The sequence below is a fragment of the Nerophis lumbriciformis genome, linkage group LG26 (assembly GCF_033978685.3).
Source record: "Nerophis lumbriciformis linkage group LG26, RoL_Nlum_v2.1, whole genome shotgun sequence".
Lineage (NCBI taxonomy): Eukaryota > Metazoa > Chordata > Actinopteri > Syngnathiformes > Syngnathidae > Nerophis > Nerophis lumbriciformis.
The window spans coordinates 30,670,001-30,691,915 of record NC_084573.2 but is presented as its reverse complement, the minus strand read 5'-3'; the positions used below and the strand labels follow the sequence as shown (position 1 = coordinate 30,691,915).

Below are 21,915 nucleotides of genomic sequence, written 5' to 3'. Positions count from 1 at the left end.
ACTTAGACATAGAGACGGCGAGAGACATGAAAAAACACTAGTTTTTGCGGCACTTTTCTTTTTTAATTAATTGTTCATCTAAACGGGAAGATAAAAACATTCCATCAGTCGGCATCCGAGTGAGAGCAGACATTGTACAGTAAGTGATGGTTTTATTGAGTTTTTTGCTATTTCTTGTTTAGCGCTTAGCAATACTGCTGCATGAGTTTTCAAATTTGTAGATAATCCTCCTCATATTCAGGCTAAAACTGTTTAGTTTTTAGCTCATCATTTGTCTTTGTTGTGTCTCATGAAGTCTGCCATGATTATTAGTGTTGTTGAAGGGAAAAGCGAACGTTGTGATGCATCTGTGAGCAATTAGCAAAATATGTAAATATTATGTTATTATGAATGTTACTACATTACATATATACTTACAGCGCATACCGTATTTTTCGGGGTATAAGTAGCACCGGCCGAAAATGCATAATAAAGAAGGAAAAAACATATATAAGTCGCATTGGAGTATAAGTCACATTTTTTGGGGAAATTTATTTGATAAAAGCCAACACCAAAAATAGACATTTGAAAAGCAGAATAGTGAACAACAGGCTGAATAAGTGTACGTTATATGAGGCATAAATAACCAACTGAGAACGTGCCTGGTATGTTAACGTAACATATTATGGTAAGAGTCATTCAAATAACTATAACATATAGAACATGCTATACGTTTACCAAACAATCTGTCACTCCTAATCGCTAAATCCCATGAAATCTTATACGTCTAGTCTCTTACGTGAATGAGCTAAATAATATTATTTCATATTTTACGGTTGTGTGTTAATAATTTCACACATAAGTCGCCCCTGAGTATAAGTCGCACCCCCGACCAAATTATGAAAAAAACTGCGACTTATAGTCTGAAAAATACGGTATTTAAAACCTTGATGGAGGTTATTGGATGTTTTTTAGTGCGCTTTCTACTCGGAATAGTAGCATGGGTAGCTCCTTTGTTAGCTGAATTTTGCTAATGTTTATTTACTATTAAGAACGCATAACAAAATAAATTGTGTTCTTCTCTTACCTAAACATTGTGAATAATACACACAATTCCAAAATAAGTACTTTTTTTTGGAAATACAATGTAATATTTTACCGCATATCAGTAGCTAAATTTGGAGCCTTTGTAACCTGTTTTGCTTATATGATTCTGTTAACATTCCCATGCCAAATAATATATTGTTATAGCAATATATATATTTTAGGCATTATCGCCCATCCCCCGCGGGATGCAATGCTTACAACACTTTGAAAAGTTAACGCCCTCTCGGCATCGATTTGTTTGCAACACGCATGCGCAAACTTGACGTCTTGCCATGCTACCACAGTTTCATGTCTTTTGAGTCATTGAAAAAATACTGAACTAACGACTTATGTGCATTCAAAGTATTTGGATAGTAAAAATAATTTTCAAAAAGTGGGACTACCGTACTTCAATTATTATTAGTAAATTAGTAAATGCAAGTTTATTTAGTTACGGCATTGTTGTAACCAATGTCACCTGTATTTAAAGGGGAACTGCACATTTTGGGGTATTTCGTCTATCAATCACATGCTTATGTAGGACAAGAACACAAGTTTTTCTTCTTTTATGCATTCTTACTTGTAGATAAAAGTTAGATAACAATGGAGTCTATAGAAGTTGCTCTCTTCCGCCTATAAAACATCCAAACACTTCATTCAGCATTTGATATACATGCTTTAAGTATACTGTATAAGTAATGTAGTTACATTCATAACATGTGGTATTTACATATTTTGCTCATTTTAAGCATACGGCAACAACACTTCTTGAAAGACAACAAACATAATAAAACAATCACTTACTGTACAATGTCTGTTCTCACTGGGATGCCGACTGATGGGATGTTTGAATCTTCCCGTTTAGATGAAGTATTTATCATAATCCACACAAAGGGTTAATAAAGCCTGCAAACTAGCATATTTTCGCGTCTTCCTCGCCATCTCGGTGTATAAGTTGGATGTCAAAGTTGACCAACTTCCCGGTTTATGTCCACAACCTTCTACTAGGCATGATTTATAATCTAGAATTAACTTTCACCAACTCAGAGGCAATGCAGCAGCTCAGTTTGTCAAGATAGCACCATATGCCAGTTAGCTCTCCGTGATCATTGCGCGACTAAAAATAGTTGGTCTGCGTAAACCAGGGGTCTCCAAACTTTTTGACTTGGGGCCGCATTGGTCGGGGGCATGTTATCTACACTATTCATATGTACAGTATGTATACATATATTAATATAATTAATATATAATTAGTATGATTACATATTAAGAGTATATGAAAGTTCGACTACTACCTTGTTTACTTTTCCTCAAAGTGTTGTAAGCAATCATAAATATCAAGCAGCTAAAATGTGCCAAACATGGATAAGTGTGGAGAGAGAGTCTCACATTTTTCCCATCATGCATTGTGATAGATTTAAACGGGTGTGATTTAGAATATTTTATGGCGTGTAAACGTATTTTATAACATGCTCAAAGTTCCGTGAGCAGGTTGTGTGCTGTGCGACCAAGTGTGTTGCATTTTTTTGTGAGTACGGAAGGTTGTTTGGATTGGGTCATATAGGTAAATGGTGTGCTGTTACTTCACAATGTCGTTATTCTTAATGTGGAATGACATTCACTTCCATCCACAATTCATGGTCATTGTTTTGGTTGACTCACATTGTCCACAAGAGGGTGGCAAATTTGCAGCCAACAGATTGTCGGATATATAATATTAATTTGGAAACACCAGATTCCTTATTAAACTCATAACGTCTTGCGGGCCAAACTGTAAACACCGGGCCGTAGTTTGGACACCCCTGGCGTAATATAGATATATATATATATATATATATATATAACATGTATACAAAGTATAATATATCAGTATATGTTATATACTGTATAAATAATATGTCAATATTACATATGTTATAGTTTATATTGCTACTATGGTAAATTTGTTGTCAAATTTATAACTGCATTATCCTTTCCATCCTTTATAACTGAGCTACTGTGTGGAACAATTCCCCTTGTGGATCAATGATAAATGATAAATGGGTTGTACTTGTATAGCGCTTTTCTACCTTCAAGGTACTCAAAGCGCTTTGACACTACTTCCACATTTACCCATTCACACACACATTCACACACTGATGGAGGGAGCTGCCATGCAAGGCGCTAACCAGCACTCAAGGGTGAAGTGTCTTGCTCAGGACACAACGGACATGACGAGGTTGCATACCTGCCAACTACTCCGGTTTTCCCGTAATTTGTACGGTTTTCATCAACCTATTCCGGGTTACGGTTGCAGTGATAAAAAATACGGCTTTTCATTAATTTAAAAAAAAAAAAGGGTGAAAACTACGCGAATTGCACCTTGTGCAGACAAGATTTTTCGATCGGACACGGAGGAATTAGCGATGTAAAAGACCACGTTGGGACAAAAAAACACAAGTCTAATGCCGTTGCTAGCGATACAAGTGGAAAACTTTCAACGTTTTTCGTCGCCCAAACAGATTCTTTGGATGTGATAAATGCCGAAGTTTTATTTACGGAGGCAATACTTGAGCATGGATTTCCAATCGCACTGGCTGATCACATGGGACTGTTAAATGTTTGTAATGCAACCTTTAAAAATCATTACGCGGTGATCGCGGTCCCAAAAATAAACTTTTCTTGCATGATAATGTCCAGAAAAATTTGCTTTATATTACTATAGAGTCCTTTTAACGAATGAGTTTGATGGTTTATCACAAACCTTAAATGAAAGAAGTCCTTTGTTCTCCTGCACAATGCATGCGCTTTGGCCTTGCTTCGTGTTTGGTGCACAATCCTGTCGGCTGTATTTCACAGCACGACATACTGTTAAAAGTGTTTATACTATTTATGCTTTCAAGTCCAAGTTGAAGAAATCTTGTTAAATGTTGACAGCATAACTACCAAAATACAGAAGTATGTCCTTAATATTTTTGCAGTGCTATTTCTGTTGAAAAGTTCAAATGATTACATTAGAGTTCAAGTGTCTGATGGCTTAAATTAATTTTCATTAATTGTTCATATTTTGAATTCTTTTGAAAGGCTTACAAAAAAACTACATTTGAATTGTAATTCCATGCTATTGACAGGACTATTAATTTTAATGAAGTTAGCTTACCATGTTTACAGTATGATAATTGTGATAGAAATGTGAATTTTAGGCACAGAATATTTTATACAATTGAACAAGGCAGTAGATTATACAAGCTTGGACAGAAAGTTAATCATGACACCAATTTTTTTTTTAATGGAATTGTTTAGTACTGTTTTACCATTTGTTTACTGTAAAAAGTGTTTATACTGTTTATACTTTCAATTAACAAATTGAAGTCTTGTGAAAGGTTGACAGGATAACTGGCATTAACTGTCAAAATAATTTCAAACTATTGAAGTTAGCTTACAGAATAAACATGCCAATCAACCCATATGATTTTTGCTGTAATATTTTTGTTTTGAAAAGTCACTGTGACTGATAGAAAAGTGATGGTTTTAGCAACATTTTAACCTGTCTGAATGCTAATAATCATTTTGCGTCGGGGGGCAAAGCCCTGAACCCTCCACCAGGACTGTGTCCCTTGGACCCTGGCTACTAGGTTTTTCTGATTTCAAAAGTTGGCAGGTATGAGGTTGGTACTAGGTGGGGATTGAACCAGGGACCCTCGGGTTACGCACGGACACTCTTCCACTGCGCCACGCCGTCCCATAAAGTTTGTCGAAGTCTAAGTCAATGCTCATAATAACAATATCGCCAATACTGGGTTAATATTCAGGTCACGAGAAGTAAACAGAGTATTGTTGGCGGTTTTTGAAAGCTTTTTTTATAGGATGGATTTACTCCCATTGTTAGTCACCTAAAAATAGCCGATTATTACAAATTTGTGTTCGTCCCTTTACATAAGAATTGTGAATGATCGGCACAATTCCCCTTTAAAGCAAATATGTTTTTTTTTAAAGTTCGAATAAGTAACAATGTGCATGGATAATAGCTACTTTAAAAATAAAAGTGCAGATTTGGAATATTTGAGGTTATTAGTAGTTATTTTTGTTTACTGTACAATTGTATTTTGTGACAATCCCCCAATAAGTATTGCTAAAAATAACATCTCTTAGTGGCCCAAGACTTTTGCACAGTGCGGCCCACCGTTAATAGAAGCTTAGACTTGTGTGCGTTTTTTTCCCCAGCGCCCCACAAACGGCTGACCAGTTCCGACCTGGACGACTACGAAGTCAACGTGGCCAAATTCCTCACAGATCGTCCACAGCTCAACCACCAGTGAACTTTTTTTGGGGGGTTTGTCCACACGCACTGAACACACTCTTAGAGGAACTAAAGGCAAACTAGACTGTCTTTGGACCTCTCAACACTGAATCCTCCTCGACTACCTCAGACACACAACCACAGGTCGTGCCAACACAAAACTGATAGTACCAATATAAATAAGGTAAGTTATTTATGCCGATATTTGAAGTTACACTAACAACTTTTTTTTAATTTTTTAAACAAATGTCAAAATATTGTTTGAGCACAGATGTCTCCTTTTTTGAACTGTGTAAAAAGGAATATGCACTACTAATAAATCTTTCTCCTAGAACCTTTCATTGGAGAGACAACAAGAAACAACTTCTTGAGACAATCTGGTTTGAGCAGAATGTTTTTTTATCGGTAAAGTAAAACTGAATATTGTATTGACACAGTCTAAATTATTTGATACAGTAACAACAAAGTTAGGTTTCAAAAGAAACCAAATGAAGATTTTGCCACAGGATATCACAAATAAGGGTGTCCCGATACCGATATTGAAGCCGTGGTATTGGCTCAAAACATATCTTTAATATTATGAAATGTTAATAGAGTAGAATTATTCAGTGAACGATGTTAGGTATGAACAACACCAACCCATGGAATAGACTTACGCTGTCTTAGTTGAAGGTGAAGTTGTACGTTTTTTTGACGACACCTAATGGTCACAATATTTAATTAAGTTACGTTAAGCTCATGATGCTATTAGTTGAATAATGCGGACACGTTTGTTACTGAATCGTTGTTAATACGAGACTTTGTATGCGTAATTAATATGCAACTATAATTATTTGATACTTGCTTATATTGACAAATGTTCTGTTTTAATATGGATGGGTACCGACTGAATTCCGGCGGTTCTACCGGGTACCGGTTACACGTAAAATCCACCGGTGCCTTGTTACGGTTCATGGGTCTTTGCACTTTGGCATTTGGCGATCACTCCAGCAGCACTGAGAGCGATCTCAGGCAAACTACCCCCGATGTTAGGGTTGTACGGTATACCGGTGTTAGTATAGTACCGCGATACTAATCAATCATATTCGGTACTATACCGCCTCTAAAAAGTACCGGTATAGTACCGCGATACTAATCAATCATATTCGGTACTATACCGCCTCTAAAAAGTACCGGTCCGCCACCTTCCCCCCCAAGTAGATTAATAATGAATTTTCTACCACTTGTCCTTAATAATTTTGACAAAATAATAGAATGATAAATGACACAATATGTTACTGCATACGTCAGCAGCTAAATTAGGAGCCTTTGTTTACCGTATTTTTCGGACTATAAGTCGCAGTTTTTTTCATAGTTTGGCCGGGGGTGCGACTTATACACAGGAGCGACTTACGTGTGAAATTATTAACACAATATTTAAGTAAGTTAAGCTCATGATGCTGTAAGTTGAATAATGCGGACACGTTTGTTACTGAATCGTTGTTAATACACCTCTGCCTTGGAGACTTTGTATGCGTAATTAATATGCAACTATAATTACTTGATACTTGTCTATATTGACAAATGTTCTGTTTTACTATGGATGAGTACCGACTGAATTCCGGCGGTTCTACCGGGTACCGGTTACACGTAAAATCCACCGATGCCTTGTTACGGTTCATGGGTCTTTGCACTTTGGCATTTGGCGATCACTCAAGCAGCACTGAGAGCGATCTCAGGCAAACTACTCCCGATGTTAGGGTTGTACGGTATACCGGTGTTAGTATAGTACCGCGATACTAATCAATCATATTCGGTACTATACCGCCTCTAAAAAGTACCGGTATAGTACCGCGATACTAATGAATCATATTCGGTACTATACCGCCTCTAAAAAGTACCGGTCCGCCACCTTCCCCCCCAAGTAGATTAATGATGAATTTTCTACCACTTGTCCTTAATAATTTTGACAAAATAATAGAATGATAAATGACACAATATGTTACTGCATACGTCAGCAGCTAAATTAGGAGCCTTTGTTTACCGTATTTTTCGGACTATAAGTCGCAGTTTTTTTTATAGTTTGGCCGGGGGTGCGACTTATACTCAGGAGCGACTTATGTGTGAAATTATTAACACAATATTTAATTAAGTTAAGCTCATGATGCTGTAAGTTGAATAATGCGGACACGCTTGTTACTGAATCGTTGTTAATACACCTCTGCCTTGGAGACTTTGTATGCGTAATTAATATGCAACTATAATTATTTGATACTTGTCTATATTGACAAATGTTCTGTTTTACTGTGGATGGGTACCGACTGAATTCCGCCGGTCCTACCGGGTACCGATTCACGTAAAATCCACCGGTGCCTTTTTACGGTTCATGGGTCTTTGCACTTTGGCATTTGGCGATCACTCAAGCAGCACTGAGAGCGATCTCAGGCAAACTACCCCCGATGTTAGGGTTGTACGGTATACCGGTGTTAGTATAGTAACGCGATACTAATCAATCATATTCGGTACTATACCGCCTCAATAAAGTACCGGTCCGCCACCTTCCCACCCAAGTAGATAAATAATTAATTTTCTACCACTTGTCCTTAATAATTTTGACAAAATAATAGAATGATAAATGACACAATATGTTACTGCATACGTCAGCAGCTAAATTAGGAGCCTTTGTTTGTTTACTTACTACTAAAAGACAAGTTGTCTTGTATGTTCACTATTTTATTTAAGGACAAACTTGCAATAAGAAACATATGTTTAATGTACCGTAAGAGTTTTTGTTAAAATAAAGCCAATAATGCAATTTTTGTGGTCCCTGTTACCAAAATATTGGTATCGGGACACCACTACCCGATGTAATGTTGCAATTTTCAATGCCAAAAAAAACAGATTGACTCAAAAAACGTAAGTAAAGAAAGGCTGCACTTTTCCAAAAAAAATGTGCTAGCTCGATGCTAATATACATTGGCTTTGCTATTGACAGGCTACTGATTAGCATTAGCGATTTTACATGGCGACTTCAACACCTCCGAATTTGTTCATGAAAACTACAACTACAACAGCTGATGTGTAATAAGTGCAATATTTACAGTATTAACACTTAAGGGCGCAAGAACAAAAACACACCATCTAACGCAGAGCTGGGCAAATATTTTGCCTCGAGGGCCACATTAAGAGAAAAAAATGTGTCTGGGGTGCCAAGGTGTGTAAATTATATGTACACACTTGGTTGTAAAAATCTGCTGTACAGTATGTGTGTTTGGGTCCCTTTTTTTCAGGAACACTGATACCAAAAGTCACAATGTCCGATAAGAGTTCTAAAAACGTTATGACAGACCACCTCAAAAAAACGGAATGGAATTTTACCGTTTTTACTGAATGGGACACCCAAAGTCTACATTAAAATAAAGAAAGTGGGATTTACAATATTAACTATGAACAATAAAACACTGAATAATAACTACATATTAACGTTGCTCCTCTTTTACTTCTCAGACCAAGCAAAACACAACAAAAATAAAAAAAAAACCAGCAAAATATGAATGTAAAGTGTAATAAACACCTACAATTTGACATATTATCACTTAAAAATCTGCTTCCGTATCTGTTTCTGACACACGCGTTTTGGGCTGGCTGCTCTGAAAACAAACCCTGCCCACTCTGGTTTGTTCCTATCCTGAGCTGCTGTGACATAGATTACCGTAATAACTGGTAGAACACCCAAAAGCGCAGACTTCGACCATCAAAATACTTTCTATAGTTCAAGACTTACGGAAATTTTAAAAACAGCACTGCACATCATAACGGCGGCGACAGTTTTGATGTTAAAGGTCTAAAAAAATTACGTAGAACGTCCGGCGGGCCGAAAATCTTAACGGGCCGTATTTTGCCCAGGTCTGATCTAACGTCTTGAGCTTGCAACTTAATGTCGTACTTGCAAATGAGACTCAGAAATGTGATAATAAAAGACGATACAACTCGATAGCAGTTATCATAATTAGCTCATTTACCGAACGGTACGCATCCCTAGTTAAAGGGGAACATTATCACCAGACCTATGTAAGCGTCAATATATACCTTGATGTTGCAGAAAAAAGACCATATATTTTTTTAACCGATTTCCGAACTCTAAATGGGTGAATTTTGGCGAATTAAACGCCTTTCTATTATTCGCTTTCGGAGCGATGACGTCACAACGTGGCGTCGCATCGGGAAGCAATCCGCCATTTTCTCACTATCGTCGGTGTGTTGTCGGAGGGTGTAACAACACGAACAGGGACGGATTCAGGTTGCACCAGTGGCCCAAAGATGCGAAAGTGGCAAGAAATTGGACGAAATTTGTTCAAAATACGAGGGTGTGGAAAAGCCGACGAAATGGTCAGTCGTTTGTTCCGCACACTTTACCGACGAAAGCTATGCTACGACAGAGATGGCAAGAATGTGTGGATATCCTGCGACACTCAAAGCAGATGCATTTCCAACGATAAAGTCAAAGAAATCTGCCGCCAGACCCCCATTGAATCTGCCGGAGTGTGTGAGCTATTCAGGGACAAAGGACCCCGGTAGCACGGCAAGCAATGGCGGCAGTTTTTTCCCGCAGACGAGCGAGCTAAACCCCCTGGATGTCTTGGCTCACACCGCTTCTACCGTCCCTTATGCCACCGAAGATGATCAAGAGAAGAATATCGACCCTAGCTTCCCTGGCCTGCTGACATCAACTCCAAAACTGGACAGATCAGCTTTCAGGAAAAGAGAGCGGATGAGGGTATGTCTACAGAATATATTAATTGATGAAAACTTTATTCATTACTCACGGTTTTACGCAAATTATTATACATAAACTGTGTTTACCAATAATTTAGCTTAAAAACATTATTTTTTTTCAATCATTCGAGTACATTCGGGTAGTCTTGTGTAATGCAGTATTTTGTGTCTATTTAGGTATGGTTAACCGGAGTGCTGAAATCGTGGAAAAATATATGTTCTTAGCGCGCCTGAAATGAGCTGTCTGCACTCTCAAAGTACATGTTGTTGCCAAATGTATTTCATATGCTGTAAACCTAGTTCATAGTTGTTAGTAATTATCTTATCAGACAGTGTTAAGCCGCTGAAATCCGAGTCTGAATCCGAGCTAATGTCGCTATACCTTGCTGTTTGTTTGTATTGGCATCACTGTGTGACGTCACAGGAAAATGGACGGGTGTATATAACGATGGTTAAAATCAGGCACTTTGAAGCTTTTTTTAGGGATATTGCGTGATGGGTAAAATTTTGAAAAAAAACTTGGAAAAATAAAATAAGCCACTGGGAACTGATTTTTAATGGTTTTAACCCTTCTGAAATTGTGATAATGTTCCCCTTTAAAAAAAAAAAAAAATATATATATATATATATATATATAAACAGTTAATACGTGTGATCCGTATTAGTATCAGCCGATTTCACTCATGGATAATCGGAATTGTCAGCCTGAAACCCTGATCGGATTTTCTAATATGTACAGTACAGTATCGGCTCAAATGTGAACTGTACCCATCCCTAGGTTTTAAACAGCAAAATTGTTCAATGAAGGACCCTTATTACGTGTGTCTAGCTTGTTAGCTTGTGTGCTTAGCTGTTGTGTAGCTGCTAGCTCCTAATAGCCTCTAGCCGAGCATGTTTGCCTTTTGTAAATGACTTGGACTTAATGGAGGGCATTTAGATGTTGACTGGCTGTCCAGCTTTGCACAAGTAAACACTCTGCAGGACTGCTTGTATCGCACATGATATCACACACAAGTAAACACGCTGCACATTTTAGATGCGAGCCAGTATAATCTTGTTTTTTGTTGATATCAATATCGGATCAGGACACCCCTAATTGTTGGCGTCAAAATGACTCATTAACACAAATGTTGTTTTCCAGGTGTTACATGACACGTAATTGTAATGTGCACCACTTCTATTTTATCATGAACATGTATGAGGATTTTATTGGCATTTGGAGTGTAAACACACTGATCTTTGACTAACAACAATACTCTCACGGAACAATGAAAATCAGGCTTTATATGCCTGTTAAACATTAAGTATAAGTACAGCTGCTCAAGCCTTTTAGCGTCTCGTTCTACACGTCGCAAGTAATCATTCCTAATAAAACAAAGAAGCGGGTGTTGAAACCCTGAGGAGCAGCGTAGAAGTTAAGTTCAAGATCCAATAAAGAGGCGGTGTCAGAAACTATGCATTACAAAGGTTAGAATGTTTACTTGTGATTATTTGGAAACACGCCCTAATGTGCTTCCTGCACACCGAGCGAGGCGCCTGCTTATCTCAACTGTGTTAGGTCGCAAAACACCTTTTAACACATCAATCCCGCTGCTCCCGCCGGACTCGTTTCCCCGCCTACGTCCTGGCCCGTCATTAGTCGAGGAGTGAATTTGCTCACAGCTGTGCACCGCGTCTGCTTTTGAAAAATACATTTCCGAGAGGATACTTTTGTCGAGTTTTACGCATGTTATGAGGCAATTAGCTGGGGCTAAAACGCACTCAAGCACATATTCTTCCTCTGTGATAACCTTACGGCGTTATCTGTGACAAAGTATCGTTGAGAATCGGAACCGTCAAAATGTTTAAACATCTGGCATATTTTCCGGACAATATACAATATAAGCCACTACATTTTAGAAGGAAAAAAAATATTTCCATATATTAGCCGCACCAGACTATAAGTTATGCTGCTATATTGACATATTGCTGAAGGCTAATTCTAGATCGGGGTGCTCATTACGTCGATCGCGATCTACCGGTCGATCTCGGACGGTGTGTCAGTCGATCACCAGCCAGGCATTAAAAAAATAGTCCTAAAAATGAGCGATCATAAATCTTCACTATGACGTCACTTGATTGACATTCACGGCACCCGAGGGTCTTCTGAGATGACGCTGGCTGCTGCCAGCTCATTAAAATTACCGACTGGAAGGCGAGAAACACTTTATTTCAACAGACTCTGGCGCCGTACCTGTCGTCAAAACTCCAAAGACCGACTGCACAGTTGCACAATAAAAGCTCTGCTTCGTCCTGCCTGCGCTACCAAAATAAGAGTCTCAGAAAGCTGGCGTGCACAAGCTAGCAAGCTACGGAGTTTGCCGGCAATGTATTTCTTGTAAAGTGTATACAAAGGAGTACGGAAGCTGGACAAATAAGATGCCAAAAACCAACCACTTTCATGTGGTATTGGACAGAAAGGAGGACTTTTTTTCTCCTCCATTCGAAAATGCGGACGTTATCAGCACCACTGTCTGATTCCAATCAATGCAAGTCATCAGAATCAGGTAATACACCAACTTATATTCTTGTCTTCATGAAAGAAAGGAATCTATATGTGTTAAACATGCTTGTATTATCTTTAACCACCTTTAACATGTTAACAATATTAACTATATGTGTTAAACATGCTTGTATTATCTTTAACCACCTTAGTTGTTAACAATATTAACTATATGTGTTAAACATGCTTGTATTATCTTTAACCACCTTTTAAGTTGTTAACAATATTAACTATATGTGTTAAACATGCTTGTATTATCTTTAACCACCTTTTAACTTGTTAACAATATTAACTATATGTGTTAAACATGCTTGCATTATCTTTAAACACCTTTGACTTGTTAACAATATTAACTATATGTGTTAAACATGCTTGCATTATCTTTAAACACCTTTAACTTGTTAACAATATTAACTATATGTATTAAACATACTTGTATTATCATTAAACACCTTTAATGTATTAACAATATTAACTATGTGTTAAACATGCTTGCATTATCATTAAACACCTTTAACTTGTTAACAAAAACATATATTTCATAAATAAGTAAATATAAATTATATATATGAATGAGGTAGATCCCCACGACTTGATCAATTGAAAAGTAGCTCGCCTGCAGAAAAAGTGTGAGCACCCCTGTTCTAGATTATAAGTCATGCCTCTCACCTGGATAGTAGAATCTTGTGGACATAAACTGAGAAGTTGGTCAACTTAGACCTGGAGATGGTGAGAGACATGAAAAAACACTCGTTTTTGCAGCACTTTTCTTTTTTAATTAATTAAGTCTTCATCTAAACGGGAAGATATAAACATCCCAACAGTCAGCATCCGAGTGAGAGCAGACATTGTACAGTAAGTGGTGGTTTTATCATGTTTGTATTTCTTGTTTAGTGCATACTGCTACATGATGCTTAGTGTTCTGCACAGTTTTCTAAAACTTGTCGATCATCCTTCTCATATTCAGGCTAAAAAATGTAAGTTTCTAGATATAAACGTTGTGAAATGAGTTATTTACACAGAAATATTCTGTCAATGTTTATTTACGTACTGTTGCGTTTCGACCAGTTGTTCCTCCCAGGGAATTCAAGTCGCTGTTCGCTCCCAAGCTCTTTACGACACTTAAAGCTGAGTAGAAAAACCACCAGAGACAGAATAGGTATTTTGTAATATATTTGCAAAGCTTTGTAAATATACTGAGACCAGTCCAGCATAGAACATTCAATCGCGCCGCTAAGATGGTCTGCCCCCCTCCAATGAAAAACCCTCTCCCCCATCAAGTCTCTCTCCCTCCCACCCTCGCAGTCTTGTCCCTCCAGCCCAAACACATGCCCATTGTCCTCCGCACCTGGACATAAGGATAGATAAGAGAAAGTAGTATCTCTCTTTCTTACATTCCTCACTCAAGGTTAGCACACAGTATTTGCAGACAACCAAAAGACCACAAATGGAAGAAAAACACTAGCTGTTTTGTAATATGATTATGAAATAAAAAGAAGTAACACTTAAATTCGGATACATGTAAATATCTGCCTCCGACAGTACCTTAATTGTATCCAAACGGTGTCTAACACGGCAGTAAAACGGCTGATCAAACAAAACAGAAGTCATCGTCGTGGACCCACTAGCTGCGGAAGCTCGCTCTCCAATCAGCTAAACAGACTCAATAACTCCACGGTGGCGTTTCGGTGAATTTACTGAGGAGTTTGTGAGACTGAAACAATACAAAAAGAATACCGTTGTAAGTTAATAATACTAACACTCATAAACGTTAGCATATTAGATCATGCTAACGACGCTAGCGTCATTACATAACTTTACCACATACAATTATGCATGAAAACACTCCTACAGACATCACACATGGGACAGTTTAGTAATTAAGAATTGTTTTGGTTATATTGTAAAACTTACAAACGTTGCTTGGAGTGATGAATGAAGAATTTGTGCGAATAGAAACTCTGGATGGCCCGAAGACGGAACGGCACTTGTACTTCCGGTTGAAAGCTCAGTCTAAACAGAAAGGAAATGCAACACTGCAGCTCGTTTTTAAAAACTTTTTGCATTGTGACCGTCAGCGAAGAAAAATCCATTAATTAGCTGCACCATTTCATGAGCCGCAGGGCTCAAAGCGTAGGAAAAAAGTAGCGGCTTATAGTCTGGAATTTACAGTACCAAAAGAACAGCTGCCAATCTCAATACACCGTGTGGAGATACTCCCCTCCATTGGGGCAAATGTACTGCAGTTCTTAAGTAGTAGTATCACTGTAGGACAAGGCTAAACATGTCAAAACACAATAATTACGTGCCAAGTTTAAGAAGTGCAGATGGAAGCACGTTTCAGCAGATAATAAAAAGGAAACAAGTATATTAATAAGAGTTAGCAAGAGGATAATATAACAACAACTGTTTAGGCATACATGTGAGGGAAGACCCATCAGTTCAATGATCGGTTGCGTTGATATCAAAGGTAGAATCAGTATATGATGGATACTGAAGTCTTTTTTGCTAAAATCAAGTCATTTTTGATCATGTTTAAAAAAAGTCTCAGAATAATTCTCTGGACACAGGAGGACTTTGAGAGCAGAAACCAAAAGAGTAGTAGATAGTAGTTTTTACTTTTGTTTACTATTTTGATCAAACAACTGTATGTAATGAGATTGAAGAACTAGTTTAAATGTTTTGTTGAGATTGTTTAGATGTCAATAGTACTCACTAAGGAAGGTATTTTTTTTTGGCACCAACAGAATGCAGCTTGTGGTACCAAAAAAAATAGATCAAAATAGGATCAAAAATAGAACTTTTTCTGGATCATCAATTGTAAAGACAAATGTTGATCCAGAAACTTCTATTTTTGATCCTGAATATAAAGAAGCTGTGTGCTAAACAGATGCAGCTTTAGTGAAACACTAAGCATCATGTAGCAGTATTGCTAAGTGCTAAACAAGATATACAAACATAATAAAACAATCACTTACTGTACAATGTCTGCTCTTGCTGGGCTAAAGACTGATGGGATGTTTATATCTCCCCGTCGAGATGAATAATAAATCATAATCATCACGATTATGATTAATACATAGCTACAAACTCAATTTAAAATGTCGGGCCGAATATAAAAACGCTGTCCTTTTTCCTTCTTTCTTTTTCCTTTACACTAACTTAAAATATATATATGTCTTAATAAGGTTATCCAAAAAATAGTGCTCGATACCGTAGTAGAGCGCAATATATGTATGTGTGGGGAAAAAAATCACAAGACTATTTCATCTCTACAGGCCTGTTTCAATCATCAGGAGATTTCTCCTGATGATTGAGGGAACCCCCCTTCATGAAACAGGCCTGTAGAGATGAAATAGTCTTGTGATTTTTTTCCCCACACATACATATATATATATATATATATATATATATAAATTACACTCACTCCTCCACTAGCTTATAAGCGTCTTTTTGTGTCTTTCTCGCCATTAACGGGTACAAGTTGAATGTCAAAGTTGACCAACTCGTGGGTTTACGTCCACAACCTTCTACTATCCAGGTGAGAGGCTTGATTTATCATCTAGAATTAACTTTCCCCAACTCAGGGGCGATGCAGCAGCTCAATATGTCAATATAGCTCTGTCATCACGGCGCCGCTAAAAATAGTTTGTCTCCGTTAGCGCTTATAATAACAATATCGCTAATATTCAAGTCCTGAGATGCAAATGGAGTATTGTTGGCAGTTTTTTGATGTTTTTAAGCTGATTTCTGCTAACACTTATTTACAATTTCAAATCCATAAAAAAGGCAAAACATGTCTTACATAGGGATTGTGAATGATAAATTAATTCAAGCATATTTTACATAATCCTTGTATATGTATGTACAGTCGTGGTCAAAAGTTTACACACACTTGTAAAGAACATAATGTCATGGCTGTCTTGAGTTTACAATCATTTCTACAACTCTTTTTTTTTTGTGATAGAGTGATTGGAGCACATACTTGTTGGTCACAAAAAAAATTCATGAAGTTTGGTTCTTTTATGGATTTATTATGAGTCTACTGAAAATGTGGGCAAATTTGCTGGGTCAAAAGTATACATACAATATTTGGTTACATGTCTCTTGGCAAGTTTCACTGCAATAAGGCACTTTTGGTAGCCATCCACAAGCTTCTGCTTGAATTTTTGACCACTCCTCTTGACAAAATTGGTGCAGTTCAGCTAAATGTGTTGGTTTTCTGACATGGACTTGTTTCTTCAGCATTGTCCACACGTTTAAGCCACGACTTTGGGAAGGTCATTCTCAAACCTTAATTCTAGCCTGATTTAGCCATTCCTTTACCACTTTTGACGTGTGTTTGGGGTCATTGTCCTGTTGGAACACCCAACTGCGCCCAAGACCCAACCTCCGGGCTGATGATTTGAGGTTGTCCTGAAGAATTGGGAGGTAATCCTCCTTTTTCATTGTCCCATTTACTCTCTGTTAGGCACCAGTTCCATTGGCAGCAAAACAGGCCCAGAGCATAATACTACCACCACCATGCTTGACGGTAGGCTTAATGTTCCTGGAATTAAAGGCCTCACATTTTCTCCTCCAAACATATTGCTGGGTATTGTGGCCAAACAGCTCCATTTTTGTTTCATCTGACCACAGCACTTTCCTCCAGAAGGTCTTATCTTTGTCCATGTGATGTCAGATGAAACAAAAGAAACAAGTCCATGTCAGAAAACCAACAAATTTAGCTGAACTGCACCAATTTTGTCAAGAGGAGTGGTCAAAAATTCAACTAGAAGCTTGTGGATGGCTACTAAAAGCGCCGTATTGCAGTGAAACTTGCCAAGGGACATGTAAGCATATATTGTATGTATACTTTTGACCCAGCAGATTTGCTCACATTTTCAGTATCCATCCATCCATCCATCTTCTTCCGCTTATCCGAGGTCGGGTTGCGGGGGCAGCAGCCTAAGCAGGGAAGCCCAGACTTCCCTCTCCCCAGCCACTTCATCCAGCTCTTCCCGGGGATCCCGAGGCGTTCCCAGGCCAGCCGGGAGACATAGTCTTCCCAACGTGTCCTGGGTCTTCCTCGTGGCCTCCTACCGGTTGGACGTGCCCTAAACACCTCCCGAGGGAGGCGTTCGGGTGGCATCCTGACCAGATGCCCGAACCACCTCATCTGGCTCCTCTCGATGTGGAGGAGCAGCGGCTTTACTTTGAGCTCCCCCCGGATGACAGAGCTTCTCACCCTATCTCTAAGGGAGAGCCCCGCCACCCGGCGGAGGAAACTCATTTCAGCCGCTTGTACCCGTGATCTTGTCCTTTCGGTCATGACCCAAAGCTCATGACCATAGGTGAGGATGGGAACGTAGATCGACCGGTAAATTGAGAGCTTTGCCTTCCGGCTCAGCTCCTTCTTCACCACAACGGACCGATACAGCGTCCGCATTACTGAAGATGCCGCACCGATCCGCCTGTCGATCTCACGATCCACTCTTCCCTCACTCGTGAACAAGACTCCGAGGTACTTAAACTCCTCCACTTGGGGCAGGGTCTCCTCCCCAACCCGGAGATGGCATTCCACCCTTTTCCGGGCCAGAACCATGGACTCGGACTTGGAGGTGCTGATTCTCATCCCAGTCGCTTCACACTCGGCTGCGAACCGATCCAGCGAGAGCTGAAGATCCTGGCCAGATGAAGCCATCAGGACCACATCATCTGCAAAAAGCAGAGACCTAATCCTGCAGCCACCAAACCGGATCCCCTCAACGCCTTGACTGAGCCTAGAAAATTCTGTCCATAAAAGTTATGAACAGAATCGGTGACAAAGGGCAGCCTTGGCGGAGTCCAACCCTCACTGGAAACGTGTCCGACTTACTGCCGGCAATGCGGACCAAGCTCTGACACTGATCATACAGGGAGCGGATCGCAAAAATCAGACAGTCCGATACCCCATACTCTCTGAGCACTCCCCACAGGACTTCCCGAGGGACACGGTCGAATGCCTTCTCCAAGTCCACAAAACACATGTAGACTGGTTGGGCAAACTCCCATGCACCCTCAAGGACCCTGCCGAGAGTATAGAGCTGGTCCACAGTTCCACGACCAGGACGAAAACCACACTGTTCCTCCTGAATCCGAGGTTCGACTATCCGGCGTAGCCTCCTCTCCAGTACACCTGAATAGACCTTACCGGGAAGGCTGAGGAGTGTGATCCCACGATAGTTAGAACACACCCTCCGGTTCCCCTTCTTAAAGAGAGGAACCACCACCCCGGTCTGCCAATCCAGAGGTACCGCCCCCGATGTCCACGCGATGCTGCAGAGTCTTGTCAGGAACTCCGGGCGGATCTCATCCACCCCCGGGGCCTTGCCACCGAGGAGCTTTTTAACTACCTCAGCAACCTCAGCCCCAGAAATAGAAGAGCCCACCACAGACTCCCCAGGCACTGCTTCCTCATAGGAAGACGTGTTGGTGGGATTGAGGAGGTCTTCGAAGTATTCCCTCCACCGATCCACAACATCCGCAGTCGAGGTCAGCAGAACACCATCCTCGCCATACACGGTGTTGATAGTGCACTGCTTCCCCTTCCTGAGGCGGCGGATGGTGGTCCAGAATCGCTTCGAAGCCATCCGGAAGTCGTTTTCCATGGCTTCCCCGAACTCCTCCCATGTCCGGGTTTTTGCCTCCGCAACCGCATTTTCAGTAGACCCATAATAATTTCATAAAAGAACCAAACTTCATGTTTTTTGTGACCAACAAGTATGTGCTCTAATCACTCTATCACAAAAAAATAAGAGTTGTAGAAATTATTGGAAACTCAAGACAGCCATGACATTATGTTCTTTACAAGTGTATGTCAACTTTTGACCACAATTGTTTTTTAAATTCTCGTAATTTTCATTATTTTTAAAATATTTATCTTGTTCGTTTTTTTGGAGTCTCATAAAATATTAATAGTTATGGATACAACTATGGATACCGATACAAAACACTTAAATCGTGATACAGTTTCCAGCCATAAGGCCCAGTCCTAATGGTGAATGTTTACTAAGAACGTAGCAAATCATACCGCAGGTGCCATTAAAGACACTCCCCTCTGAGCCCCTACAATCACAGCGTGTTCTCGCTGCGAAGGTGCGAGCAGCGTAACACTCGGCAGGCTCCTTCCCATTAGAGCACACCTATTTGGCGAGCGTTACAAGTCCATTCAATCAGGGCAGACGTCCTCGGATTTCTCGCTTAAGCCCGAAGGCTGCACAGCCGAGTGGTTTCCCTCTGCTTAGAAAACATAATCCATTCTTGCAACTCTTTGTATTTATGAGCAAACAAGAGGCAGTCAAGATGACCTCCCGGCACCTTCGCCGCTCCCCTTTACGGCCCTCGCCGTGCCAGTGGCCATAGCAACAAGCCGTTTCAGTGTCCTTTAACACCTCACAATGGGACTATTCGGGAGCACTAGTGGTCTAACCTTGCGATCCTCCGGTGCTCACTTCTAATTATACTTGAGTCACGCTGCAAAACAAATGAAAAGGGCCTCAGCTGCTGTCGCAACCAGCTGGAGTACGAGAACCTTTCTGAGGGATTAGAACAGAACGTGCGGCGCCAAATTCATTCATGATTGAATTCTTAATCGATTTAACCACATGCTTCCTCCAGGACAATTACAACATGATTGCTCACGGCTGCAACGTATCCCACCAGGCACCCCCCCTCCACCCTTAAGGGTGTCCAAAGTGCGGCCTAATTGCTTAACGACTTGCGGTATAGTCTAAAAATAGGTAAAAAAAATACTGATTTTTTATTTATTTTAAACAAATAGTGGAATGAAAGAGCAGTAATGTTAAAAAAAAAATAAAAAAAAAAGTTGAAATGTTGACTCTAATAACAAAAAGCAGACATGCAGGATATTTAAAAAAAATAAATGAATAAATATTTAAACGTTTGGGCACCGATTCACGTAAAATCCAAAAGTTTGCACTTCACTCCAGCAGCACTGGGAGCTACCTCGAGGTAATGTTGCAATTTTCACTGCCAACAAAGTAAGTGACTCAAAAAGCGCTCCAAATATGCGATAGCTTGATGCTAAGACACAATGGCTATACCACTGACATGCTTCCATGTTTTGTGGATTCTGTGTAACATGTTTATGTGCGCTTACGGCTATCGTTTTTTGTTGTTGTCTTGGCCTCAGTCTTTAAACATATTTAAACACTAATATGACTCTTAAGCCAAAAACAATATTTAATTTAATGTATTTTTCAATAAAACTTGGCTAAAAGATTTGTGTGTGTATAAGTACCTTTTAGTAATACAGTGATAATAACTGTGATGACATTTTCATATTGTTACACCACAAAACCAATGAAATGTGTCGCTAAGCATCCTTATGCTTTATATATATAGATATATATACAGTATATATATATACAGTATATGTATATATATACAGTATATATATATATACGTATATATATATATATACAGTATATATATATATATATATATATATATATACATTATATATATACATATGTATATGTATATATACACACACACATATATATGTGTGTATATATGTATGTATGCATATGTATATATATGTATATATACACATATATATATATGTATGTATGTATGCATATGTATATATTTATATACATACACACACATATATACACTTATGTATATACACACATTTATGTATGTATATTTGTGTGTATATATATATACATAAATGTGTGTGTATATATATGTATATATACGTGTATATATATGTGTGTATATATGTATATATATATATGTGTATATAAATTTATATGCGTTGACCCTGGATCTCAGGAAACAGAGTGGACCGACACCAGCTGGACTGCTGCTGAGTGGTCCAAAGTCATGTTTTCTGACGAAAGCAAATTTTGCATTTCCTTTGGAAATCGAGGTCCCAGAGTCTGGAGGAAGACAGGAGAGGCACAGGATCCACGTTGCCTGAAGTCTAGTGTAAAGTTTCCACCATCAGTGATGGTTTGGGGTGCCATGTCATCTGCTGGTGTCGGTCCACTCTGTTTCCTGAGATCCAGGGTCAACGCAGCTGTCTACCAGCAAGTTTTAGAGCACTTCATGCTTCCTGCTGCTGACCTGCTCTATGGAGATGGAGATTTCAAGTTCCAACAGGACTTGGCGCCTGCACACAGCGCAAAATCTACCCGTGCCTGGTTTACGGACCATGGTATTTCTGTTCTAAATTGGCCCGCCAACTCCCCTGACCTTAGCCCCATAGAAAATCTGTGGGGTATTG

General features: G+C 39.2%; 1 protein-coding gene and 1 long non-coding RNA gene across 3 annotated transcripts in view; one reads left to right on the top strand and one right to left on the bottom strand.

The window, feature by feature from the left end:
* The window catches only part of LOC133623713 (centrosomal protein of 128 kDa-like), a 123,896-nt gene extending 118,191 nt beyond the window's left edge, over nt 1-5,705 (top strand). For both annotated transcript variants that reach the window (XM_061987044.1, XM_061987043.1), the window contains one exon: nt 5,269-5,705. In XM_061987044.1, the coding sequence (XP_061843028.1) occupies nt 5,269-5,363 (95 nt within the window). In that variant the 3' untranslated portion in view covers nt 5,364-5,705. The remainder of the gene's footprint in view (nt 1-5,268) is intronic.
* Nucleotides 1-21,915, bottom strand: part of LOC133623714 (uncharacterized) — a 28,910-nt gene that overhangs the window by 2,250 nt on the left and 4,745 nt on the right. The window lies entirely within an intron of this gene.